Raw genomic sequence first — 12,902 nt, forward strand, 5'->3', positions numbered from 1 at the left:
AGTCTTAAATCGCTTTTAAAAATCATTTTGTGCTGCTCTGATTGCTTGGATGACTGACAAAAAGCATGAAGAGTAGGATTTCCATTAGAGTTTGGTACTTTGACAACAGAGGATGGTGAACAATAGAAACAAGACCCTGAACAGTATTTCCCTCCCTTGGAACAGTTTGTGATAAACAAAAAGCTGTTAATGGCACCATGCTCTGATTCATTACTGGCAGTGCTGCAACATTTAAAAAAAGAGGAAGAAGATTATGGAATATTTCTACATTGCCAAGGTTCTAGCCAATTTGCCCTCTCCTGAGTTAGTTCATGTCTTTTCCCTGTGATGGAATAAACAGCCCTGCCCCCTGGGCAGGGGCCAGGCAAAATTCACAATCTTTGGTCACAGAAAAGAGCACACGCTGTACCCTCCTTAAAGGGCAGAACAGTCACTTTTTCCATGCAACACAGAGCTCCTGGAGAAAAAGTACCTTCTTTAGGCACAGTAAATCCAATTTACAATTGCTCTGCAGCCCCACCACCAATCCCCCCCCCCATATTTGGGTCCTCTTGGGGTAGGAAGGGTTGTTCTGGAGTGGTCCTACACCTCAAATATTGCTCACCTCTCAAGGCACGTAAGCACTCTGAGCAGCTAGGCAGAAGTTAAGGCAGCTCCAGCAACAGGGGCTAAGTGTATCCTGGTAGCTCCAGGGCTGGGGAAGCGCAAACTGCCTCCTCACCATCCCTATGCTGGACTCTGTACTGGGACATGGGTAAATTTGACCCAATACTTCCTGGAGCTTCTGCTCGAATGGTGCAGTTGCACACTACTCCCTATGCAAGGCAGTGTGTATAAGGCACAGTACAAAGACCCCTAAGATGACCACAGGCAGAGACACAGACACACATACACACTTTTAAAAAGACAAACGTTCTCCTCTGTTTAAAGAAAAAGGTGTGTTTATATTCACAATTAGGGAGTGAAGGTTCAAAGTGAATATTATTACTATGCCCATGATTGAGATCTAGTTAGGCGCAAAATTTCCTAAATCACCTATAAAAAAGAATGAGGAGTCCTTGTGGCACCTTAGAGACTAACATTTATTTGGGCATAAGCTTTCATGGGCTAAAACCCACTTCATCGGACGCATGGAGTGAAAAAAACAGTAGGAAGACACACACACACACACACACACACAATATGAAAAAGTGGGTGTTGCCATACCAACTACAACGAGACTAATCAATTAAGGTGGGCTATTATAACAGCTAATAATAGCTCACCTTAATTGATTAGTCTTGTTATAGTCGGTATGGCAACACTCATTTTTTTCATGTTCTCTGTGTTTATTTATTTTTATATAAACACAGAGAACATGATATATATATCTTCCTACTGTTTTTTTTTTCACTCCATGCATCTGATGAAGTGGGTTATAGCCCATGAAAGCTCATGCCCAAATACATGTATTAGTCTCTCAGGTGCCACAAGGACTCCTCATTGTTTTTGCTGATGCAGACTAACACGGCTGCCGCTCTGCAATAAATCACCTACGTGACTTAGCAGCTTAGGCCTGGTGACGTTCCATGGGGCTTAGGCTCCTAAGTGACTTAGAAGGTCTTAAAATTTTACCTTCGGAACCCAGGACCAAAAGAAAATTAAAAAAAATTATTCACAACTTACCATTGGAAATGGCCACAACTTGAAAGGAACTGTTCCTAGTGCCCCTGATGCCCTGTGGCAAGCTTTGTCCGTTTGATAAGAGTCCTTACATGAAACCATTGGATGCCTAGTCAGAAGTGCGAGTCCTGAGAGGCTAAGTGAACTTGACTTTATCATTTCGCTCTGAGGACTTCATTTTGTGTTTAAAAACAGAAGCTGGCTAGGCAGATATTTATAGCACCTTCTTACTCAAATTAGCTTAGCTCACTTTGGCAGAAAGCCCCGCCAGAGACTTAGTGTCTCTTAATTCAGACAGATACAGTACAAGGACTGATTTGAGGACTTCAATAACTCAGCCAGAGGTTTGAGTTCTATTACAGGTATGGGTGGGTGAGGTTCTGTGGCCTGCAATATGCAGGAGCTCAGACTAGATGATCACAATGGTCCCTTCTGGAATCTAAGTCTATGTCTTTGAGTCTAAGGCAATACTCTTTTTTTAACAGGATGCATGTCCTAAGACTCAAAACAAATATTCAGGCATTCATTACCCTGCAAGGCAGTGTAGTCTGATGGTTAAAGCAGGGAATAGTGAAGTTGGAAGAACTGCATTTTAATTCCTGACTGCACCACTGACTTGTGTCTTTGGACAACTCACATTTACGTGCTACAGATTCCTCATCTGTAAAAAAGGAATATTAATAATTACTCACCTTTGTAATGCACTTTATCAGTGTTGACAGCTTGGTGAAAAGCTGCAAAGTTGTGGCACAGTAAAGAAAAGGGCTAAATCGCAAAATCTGAATGCTGACAAAGGCCCCAAAGTTTTTATGTGTTCACATCCAATTAATGTTTGGTCCATTATATAAAAAGCATTCAGCTGTGACGTTTTATTTCAGATGCAGTCATGTAAAGTATTAACTATTACTAATTATTGATGGTGTTGATTTCAAAGAAGGACTTTCATGCCACAGCAAGTTTTTTAACCTAATCAGACAAAGAATAAACAAGCCCATATATTTTTTACTTGTTTTTCGTAATTATTCTTGCTGCACTTGCTCTAGTGAAAGTATTTACACTTGCACCTTCTCAACCAGTATTTTCTTCCTACTTGATCCTGCAGCTGTGAAATCATGATACATGTGGTATCACAAAATACTATCACAATGATTTGTTTGCAGGATTAAGGAGAAACAAATTGTGTGTTTATCAGGAGGAGGAGGGGAAATAAAATTCTCACCTGAGCAGAAGTATCTGAAATAGAACAGAGACTATGGATAATGAATTCTTATAATATTTAAATTTGCTTTAGTGTAAAAGCCCTTCTCTTAAAGCTGAAAATGGATAAACTTCCAAATGCCACTTCATAAAGTATGTCTACATTGCAAGCAAAGGTGTGTTCACAGCAAAGCAGGCATACCCATGCTAGCTTTAATCTCGCTAGCATGGGTAACAATAGCAGTGAAGACACAGCATCACGGGGTAGCAACCAAAATACAATTTCCATTGGTGACTCTGGGTATCTCTTGTGGTTGCTAGCGCATGCCACTTTCCTTGGAGCTATGAGGAACAGCCATACATGCAAGACAAAGGGAATCCCTACCCTTTGCAACCACTGAGCACAATCCCTCACACACTTCACATTAGCAGGCTCATGCTTCCTTTTCACCACTGTAACCAGAGCAAACACAGCTGGAATGCACAATAATGTCTAACAAAGACTGGGGAAAATCTAATCCTGTTTATTTTGGCTTTTTGCATTAAAAAGGGGGGCAGGGCAGAGGAAGGAAAGAGACAGGAATCAATACACGAGGCTATACTTCAGCAGTCTTTAGAAAAACCCATTTAACAATTTTTTTTTCTTTCACTTGGCAGGGAAAGCTTTTTCCTACAAGTTATCAATTACAGAAAGTCACAGGTCACAAAAATGAATTCATTACATAAAGGCAGTTCAAGCCTACAGCCAGTGGGGGTTCAGGCATGTCATTAACTAGTGCTGATTCACTGTACAGCAAGTCTTCCTCTCTACCGACTGTCAAGCCTGGATAATAAAAATTCAAACAAATAAATAGAGGGAGGGCATCACACTGGCTCCCACAATCTCTTGGATACTTTTGAACTGGCTTCAAACTTAAAAAAAACCAAAACCATTTACACATAGGGCGGTGACCACCAAGCATGTTGTGAACTACAGCCTCTTGCTAAATATGAAAAGCAAAACTAGAGCACAGGTCCAACTCTCTGCAGGGCCTCTGACTTTATGAAGCAGAATAAGAGTATCATCATCCTGAAGCTGCCACTTCAGACCTCCTGCAACGTGGAAAGTTATTATCACCTGGTATTGCATTGTATTTAGCTACAAATGAGCACTGGGCATTTCTTAGATAAATGTGAGTTTTACACAGAATCTAGCACCTCTGTTCCAATGCCATGATTGGGTTTGCAGATTTTCTAATGAGGGTTTGATCCTGTGGTCTTGCAAGTGAAAGTTTTGCCTCTATGGAAATTGATCCTGCACTTCTCAACACAGCAAGTGCAAATGCTCATGAAAATGTAAATCTCTTACACTCAAATCTTAAAAGGGGCTTGGTTTTCAGTAAGTGCTATGCACCCAAATGCCTAAAAATAAGGCCACTGCAAAATGTATCAACCTAGGCTCCCCAAATCATTTGTAACTTTGGAGAATGTAGACCAAGAAAAACATTGCTGAGTGGGACAGAGAAGCATAAGGAAAAGAAAGATGACTAAAAGGAGGAAGTAACTCCTAACAGTTGCAAGGGTAAAGAAGAAAAGGAGAAGTGTAAAGGGCACAAGAGTAAAGTAAAAGAATTTGATCTATTTATCAAGTCATAGGCTGAAGGTTTAAACACAAGTGAACTCATATAAAACAAAAAAATCATAGGTACAATTTCACACATGGGCATTATGGGATTCATTAAATCAAACCAGTGAGAAGAGATGCCAAGCAGGTTGGAATGCTGCCCAACTAGGGTATCTGAGCCAGAAATGCAGCTAAGAGAAATATCAGGTAGTTTTCTAGTAGCAGGAAGTTATAATAGGAGCTAATTAGGAGGGTAATTGTGTGACAACCACTTACTGTGGGTCATCAGTGGGGATTAAACTCTGGACCTCTTCCGCTAAGGCAAAGCACTTAAGCAGGTACTCAGTTTTATACTCATATTCAAGTCTCATTAAAGTCAATAAGACATCTGCATTTGCTGAATATGAATCACCTTGAGCCCATACTCAATGTTAACACATGCGTAAATGGTTTGCTGAACTGAGACCTAAAAGTTGAGCCTCTCCTGCTTAAGCTAAAAGAACAAGGACCATAGTTGGCAGCTGTAGTTAGCTGATTAACCACTTAGGTGGAACAGCCAGTAGAGGAGGACAAAGACCCATACTGTGGTGATGTGTGTTACAAGGGTGTGTTGGGAGCGAGTTTTACCATTGAATTGTATGGGAGCAGGATCAGAGCCTAAGTCACGATGAGGAAGCACTTGGAAGGGAAGCACGAGCATAAGAAGCATAGATCCTATTCCACATGTCAAATACAATTTTAAACTGAGTACATTTTGTGTTAAAGGGTTGATAATGCTATCTGTGGGTTTTGATGGCTACACAAACAACCCAGTCTCTGCTCTCAGGATTTATAATATTACCTGAGCTCATTTATGGAATTATATCCTTAAAATTCGCAACTGATTTTGTTGACATTTAATTATCCTAATTAAAAAAGCTAGCTCTGATCAAAGACTCTTTGAGAAGATTCTACTTATATTTTCTCATAAATTGGTGAATAATGACAAATATTTGTGAATATATCTTTTTCATTATTCTATGAGGCTTATTTGAATAATATGTTCCTGAATTCAGACATGCCAAACCCATGAAAAAAAAATGCAGAAATTGGACTTGTTTTTTCCTTAATTGGCTTGTGAGTTGCTTGTTGGCTAGTTTTTGGCTTGTTGCTTTTAGTATGTTGCTTGTTGCTTTTTTTTTAATCAGCTCCTGGCAAGGGAGGGCAAGGGGAGACAAGCAGGGGTAAGGGAGGGAGATAGTGAGGGGTGCACAGCAGGCCCACCACAGTCACAGACTGCACGCTGGGGGGATCTAGTCACACAGAGTGTTTGGGTTCTTAGGGATTTGCTTGTTTTGGCCTTGTTTTGAAATGAGATTAGCTTGATTTTTGGCTTATTGTGAAATTCGGGTGCTTATTTACTGCATGAAAGTTGGCAACTGTGCCTAAAATGCATTTAATTATAGCTGCATTTTGTTCTCAACTCCCACTGACTTCCATCAAGAACTGACGGTGCTGAGAACCTTGCAAGATTATATCAATAAAGAACAGGCCCAGTAAAGTGAACGATATGGGTTAACCCTGACTTGACCCCTTTCTTCACATTTTGCAGGACTACCCATCAGGGAAGTAACATGGCCCAACGAATAAGGCACTGGACTAAGGGCTAGATGACCTGGATTCTATTTCTTTTTCTACCACCAACCACCATTCTTTGCATTTAAGTTTCCACATCTGTAACACTAGAATAATGTTGTCAACCCTTTGCTGACTGATGGCAGATGTTAGGACCATGCAGGTCAGTTTGCCATTGGAGAAAAAAAATCAGTGACTTGGCCTCTGGGCATGTTCTTACTCTAACTTGTTTTTTCACCCTATACACACTGGTGCTTAAACAATGTGCTCGCAAACTACATGCAGGCAAAGCCTCTTTCAAGTAACTCAGTCCAAACACCAACGCCCAGGTCCCAGGAAGCAGCTCTGCCCCAAGAATTGACTCTAGTGAGAGAGATCTGGCTGTTTGCTGCAGCTCCCTTAAAAGAACCTGGATCACACAAAAATCCCTAAAATACATAATTTCTCCAAGAACTGTACTTTGTCTGCATGCTCAGAAAAATAACCTATAAGACGTGTAATGATGCCATCTGGTGAGTCCTGCCATAACAATACTCTTCCACCTCTATACAGTACTTGGAGATCTCTGGGTGAAATGTACTGAAAATATTCATTATTGTTACTTCTAGAGCTAGGTGGAAACCAGGTCTTCTGCTTCACATAATACCTGTGATATTTAAAAAAAAAATCTGTTTCAAATAGAATAAAAAGAAAATTCAAAGTTTCCTATTAAATGTTATTCAAGAAAAGAAAGATAGATAGATCTCATTTTGAGTTAATCAGAATGTTCCAGTTTGATTAAATCGAAAAGTTTCATTCTGATTTGGACTTTATTTTATATTATATAAAATATGAAGGAAAAAAAGAAATGAAAAGTTGTTTCAAAATGGGGAAAAAACATGCAATTAAAAAAAGTCAAAACGAAATATTTTGATATTACTGTAACACATTTTTTCCATTTTTCAAGAAAAATTTTAGTCAAAACAGAAACATTTCTGCACAACATTATGCTTTAAATGAACTGGCATTTTCCAGTTGAAAAATATTATGTCAGAAAACTTTCAACCAGCACCTACTATTTAATCCAACTGATATCTCATATTGAACCTGATCTAATTCAAGATGATTTTATACCAGTGTAATTCCACTGACTTAAATTGAATAGTTCCCAAATGATACTATAAAATATCAAAATCAGACCCAGTATTAAAAATTCTTCATTAAACCCAAGTCTACATTTTTCCTTCCTTAGCTTCTGGCTCATTTTCTCACCATTTTCTGAACCAAGGATGTAAATGGTTAATATTGATATTGTTTGACCTGTGAAGAAAAGGAATGAAAGTGAGATGGACAAGAAAATAGCAATAGAAGGAAATAAAGCTATGCATAAATGAAAGGAAAATGATTTAGAAGAAATTGCTTTTAAAAAGTTACAATAAATAGTTCCATTAGTCTCCTATATCTGAACATGCAAGTGAGAGGCATATTAATTAAATGGAATGCAAATTGTCCGTAGCATGGTTCTGTTTCACTAAACATTATGGTCCTGAACACCAGTCAGAATTTTCCCAATGACATTTTACAGGTAAGTAATAGCATGTACCAGGACCTGTGGCTGTTACAGCTGTCAACCTCAGGTGCATGGGCCAAGGACGATATCTGATAAATACAAACCTTTGTAACCTCCTTGCAGCTCAAATTTTGACTTCAGCTCAGCTGTGAGGAGCAGACTAGAAGGTTTCTGAGGCTTTTTTTAATCAGACAATTTCTCCCTTGAGTTGCTATGAGTAGTATTAATCTTGAACTACAAAGACATCAAAAGGCTTTGCTCAGCATACAATATGGCCAAAGTTGAACCTAGAAACACCATGAAGAGGCTTGGGCAATACATAATTGATATACAATATTGGGCCATTCTTAAAAAAACCTAAAACTTTAAAATCATGACTTTGCCATCAGATAATGCTACAGCAATAGTCATGGCACTTCTGTACAGTCATATCGGAAATACCTAAAGTATACTGCAAATAGTAGGGTGATGTTAATTAGTTACAGTCATAACCAAAATGTTTATAAGGATGGCCAGAAGTAGTGTCAATTCAGGTAGTCATTTAATTGAACATCATCCTGTTGGAAGAGAAGGATTAAAATCAATACACAAACAATACATACAAAGAGTCCTATGGCACCTTATAGACTAAGCATAAGCTTTCGTGGGTGAATAAGTCACTACTGAGCAGGTGCAACCAGAAGACTTGTAAATTTTTAACCATACAGTAAACACTTAGTATATGCTCAAGACCACAAGGATTAAAGTAGACTGGATCATGCTAGAGTTCAGCTCTGCCTCCTGTCCAGGAGGAGTAGATTGGGTTCTCTGAAGGTCAAGTGCAGCAATTGTGTCATGCAAGAGATCTAAATGTCATGATACTATGATGAAACCATCTCAAGGAATGGCATCTAAATTCTGTCCTGATCTGTTGGAGATATTTTAGCCCCTGTGTTACAAAGCCCCTTTTAGATAATTTCACGTGTAAAAAAATATTTAACACAATTTTTCCTAGTCCCATGTTTTTTCCTACTGCATCAAAGTGTGATTTTCAGGTGAAGGCTCCTGTGGCATGAGAGAGAAAAAGAATCAGCCCATACTACATATGATGGTCATTTGTCCAATATTATACCACCTGGAGGGAAATTCCTTCCTGGCCTCAAGAGCGCTCTTTTCCTGGACCAATAACTATTCATTACCTTTCATAGGGGCAAATCATAATGACAATGAATGGTCATTGGGCTAAGGAAAGCAAATGAGAAGGACTATCACCTAGTGGTTAGGGCACTCACCTAGGATGAGATAGGCCAAAGTTCAAGTCCCTGCTCCAATGACTATTTGATTATTTATACACTGTAGCACAGCTTTAACAGGAGAGACAGAGAGACCTCCAGGGACCTTGGGTATATCCCCTGGTTACCAGCCCATCCACCATACCTACACTACTATTGTTATCCAGGCTCGGTAGAATAAAGCTTGCACAGGTATGCCAACCCATGCTACCATCACACCTTTCATTTGCAGTGCAGACATACCTTCTAGAGTGACATGGAAGAAGGCATGAAGAAGCAATGGGAGAAGATGTGCTACTCTGCAATCCTCAAAGTTTCAGAATGTTAATGTGGTTAGTAAACCAAAAATATGGATCCTCTCTGAATCTCTAGAACCTGCAAAGTTGGGCTGAAACTCTCCTAAGAACAAGATTTCTACTGAGACTCCTGGTATTTCCAGCACCTAATTGTGCCTGAACTACTGAGAAATAACCCTGTCCTCCGAAATATTGGTGCTTTCCCTTCCAGTCCTGTCCAAATCCAGAAAGTCAAGGGGAGCACAAAAATGATTTTTTTTCAAAAAAGCTAAACAAACTTTTTCACAAAAAAGTTTGAAGTGGAGTGAAGTAATCTAAAATGATCCACCCATTTGTATTTACAGTTATTCTTGCCTTAGTTTCCACACAAATCTATTGCAATTCAAATACACTTTCATTTAAAAATATAATCTTGAATAGCTGAAGAGATTGTGGGCCAAATGTACCACTGGGTTCAGTTTTATGCCAGTGGAACTCCACTGAAACTGGCAGATGCACTGCCAAGAATTCATCAATAACAGTTACAAAGCACATAGAAAAGAAATCAAAGGACACACAAGCATGCCCAAACCTTTCGCTTTATTAAATGTTATGAACGAATTAAATGATGGTTGTTATCCACATATTCTCTGGTGTTCATACATCAGCCAACTGACAAGCTGTTTTCCGTAACTAGGCAACTGGCCCACAGCCAAACTGAATACACGTATTTGCTGCTTGCAACTTTTGCCTTGCAGGTGATCATATAGTTACAATGAATGACATGCTTCCACAATGCTCAAGTTACCACAATCACAGATACAATGGCCATTAATGTATTGCTTTGTATAACAGTACGGTTGCTTTATGCAATATTCCTGGGGGTCTTTTAATTGCCTTTTTGTTTAGTCACTAAACCACAGAATTTGGAAACCCACAATGTGTCTTCCTGTGGTTACTATGGATTAAAGAAGTTCTCTTGTAGATTTCATATTTGTGAGTTTGGACCCTGACTACTCAATACTAAAATGGATTTTTTTTTCTTTATGTACAGACATAATGGAGGGAACGGGATAGATTTCAGCACCTCTGACTTTGGCAGGGCTTCTCTGTTTTCTTTCATTAAAACACATTTGCTGCACACACCCAACCTTGTTGTACAGAACCACATACTAATAAATCATGTGCAGACTATAGAATCTCTGAGTTAGAAATAAAGGACAATTTCAGCTTTAAACAGTGCTGGGAGCACAAAGTAATCTGGCAGTCTCCTGTTCTCTCCCCTCAACCCCCAGCCTCGGCTATATTCATTACTCAGATTTATATACAGATTCTACATACCTGAATCATGATCTCAGCCTCGTCTTGTATCAAATGATGATGATGATCCAGTGGTACTGTGCAAAATTCATTCCCCAGGCAAGCCACACTTACTCTACAGCCCATCAGGCACTGTTGGCACCTGATATATCTGCAGCCTCAGCCTCTTTAATCCAGTTCAGTGAATGGGACCCATCAACTCCACCTCTCTGCTCTCTTTGTAAAGAAGCAGCCCCAAGATTGCTTTGAACCTGCGACCCTTTGCTGAGAGACAATATCCAAATGTGAGCCAAAACCTGCCTGTACTTGACCTTTTACTTCTTGGAGCTGAGGCAAGCTGGAGCCCTTTTGCCGTCACTGGTTCTGCTGTTCTCAAAGTCCTTGCCTTTCTGCCTTTTCCCTTTTCTTATCAGAATCCCATGCTGGCCACATTGTGCCCCCTCTGAGGCTGGGACAACAAATAGGAGTGCTAGTGTCTAAAGCTGTGTTTCCAGCTGGGGAAACTTAGCCTTTCCTATCCTGGTGGGAGGGTTTTTGGATCACTGAATGGTATGGATACAATAACAGGGAAACTAATAACTTGGAAAACAGTCTGTTTTGAAGGGTGTGCTCCTTTTGGAAAGAAGAAAAGACAGCTATCCAGCAATCTGTCACTAAGGCAAGCTGATAATACCAAAGTAACTCGAGAGCAAATAATGGTTATTTAAAGTCGACACTAAGAAGGACTTTGAAAGCACAATTTTAGAAAGGGAGGAATTTCCTGCTTCTTTGTGTAGTCTCTCTGCCTGTGTACATTAATTAATTCCCCTTGGCTTTTAACATAACTTACTTTTCCTGCCTGCAAAATGATGCTAGCTGCTAATGGGGAGGAAGGATAGTCATGTGGCTCAGGCAAAGTACTGGGAGCTCAGAGAAAGGGGGTTGATTTCCATTTCTGCCAAAGACAAGCATGATCATGTGCCAATCAAATTTTCAAAAAGGAATGCAATTTTGGAGGTCTTAATTTTTTGGATCCCCAGATTTAGAAAACAAAGCCTATTTTCAGAGGCACTGAGTGCTGGCAGCTGCCACTGAAATCAAACAGGACATAGGTATCTAAAGCTGAGCACTCAAACTTGATTAAGTTCTTTTGAAAATCTGGTCTGTAGTCTCTCTGTATCTCAGCTTCCTCCTTTGTAAAATAAGGATAACATACAATACAATACTTCCCCACCTCTCTGGAGCTTTGTGAAGTTTAATTCAAGTTTTGAGACTTTCCAATACCATAAAGATGATTGTAACTAAATGGTGGTGGGACTTCGTGATATATTTCCAAAACTAATAATGTTTGACTCTATGTCAAAACAACACCGTCTTAAAACAGGCCATTAGTTTCGTCCCTTCCCACAATGCCGTCTGCCAGAAAAGGTTATAAATTAATCATTTATAAACATTTGAATTGAACTGAAATTTTTCATTTAAGGGCTCAGCTCAAAATAACTTTTCTTTCATTTATTCATTAAAAAAATCCTATTCAACGGCTTTGTATCACGATTACTATTTATTTGGCTTGCAATAGTGCCTAGAAGCCCTGAGTTCTGAGCTCCATTGTCCTAGGCATTGTATGCTTCTGTAAGGTAGCTCAAGTCACTGAGCCTCACACCTCATAAAATGACTCCAGGCATAATATAATTGCTTAGACATTCTCTGAATATCATGTGTTTTGCTTAAGTGAGTCCAGCATCCCCACAGAGATAAATATGACCGTATGTGTTGGGCACTTGGGCCCCTTTGAAACTTTCTAACAGCAATTTGGACTTTCCACCAGATGTCGGAACTCATTTACGTGTTGACTGTTTGTCAAGGTGGGGTTGCAAAGTACACTGGGGCAGTTTCTGTGACGACTTATGCAGTGAAAATAGGTGTTCAAAGTCTCCCTTCTTGTAACTTGCATGTTCTGGTCACACAGACTGAATCCCCAAAGGGGACTGGTACCAGACAAGGAATAGATTGAAGGAGGCAAGGTCAAAAAGGGTGGGTTGTTTTTCTGTTTGTTTTTGGAATTTTTTTTAGTAAAGTATTATTCAAATCTAAGATTATGGAAAAAATGGTTACTGTGTAAGTGCTTCTTTCTTAGCATATGTGAAACACCCCTCAGGTCGCACGTGACTAGGACTCATCACCGAATTTGGTCTGCTGGTTGGATCATTAGTTTCCCTGGCCCAGCCCAGGTACTGACGGGGAGTATGACATAAACACGGAGCCACGGGAAGACCCAGATCATGGGGCACTTGATTGTATGATACCATAGTAATGAAATTAACCAAGTTTCTTGTGAAACTTCTTTGGGACCAAAAATCTTTAGTTAACCTTATCCTCAAATTGATTGAAATGCGATTATGGGAATATATATGTGGAGGTCACGTCTATAT

The 12,902-nt window shown here is 39.6% G+C and overlaps 1 protein-coding gene across 2 annotated transcripts in view; it reads right to left on the bottom strand.

The window, feature by feature from the left end:
- The window catches only part of TNS3 (tensin 3), a 413,597-nt gene that overhangs the window by 355,125 nt on the left and 45,570 nt on the right, over positions 1-12,902 (bottom strand). Inside the window, exon 1 of one of the 2 annotated variants that reach the window (XM_050937639.1) lies at positions 10,513-10,938. The exons of the other annotated variant lie outside the window; for it this stretch is intronic. Coding sequence (XP_050793596.1) covers positions 10,513-10,617 — 105 coding nt within the window. The 5' untranslated portion in view covers positions 10,618-10,938. Of the gene's footprint in view, positions 1-10,512; positions 10,939-12,902 lie in introns of those variants that run through there. 2 annotated transcript variants of the gene reach the window in all.

The sequence above is a fragment of the Gopherus flavomarginatus genome, chromosome 2, assembly GCF_025201925.1.
Source record: "Gopherus flavomarginatus isolate rGopFla2 chromosome 2, rGopFla2.mat.asm, whole genome shotgun sequence".
NCBI classification, from domain to species: domain Eukaryota; kingdom Metazoa; phylum Chordata; order Testudines; family Testudinidae; genus Gopherus; species Gopherus flavomarginatus.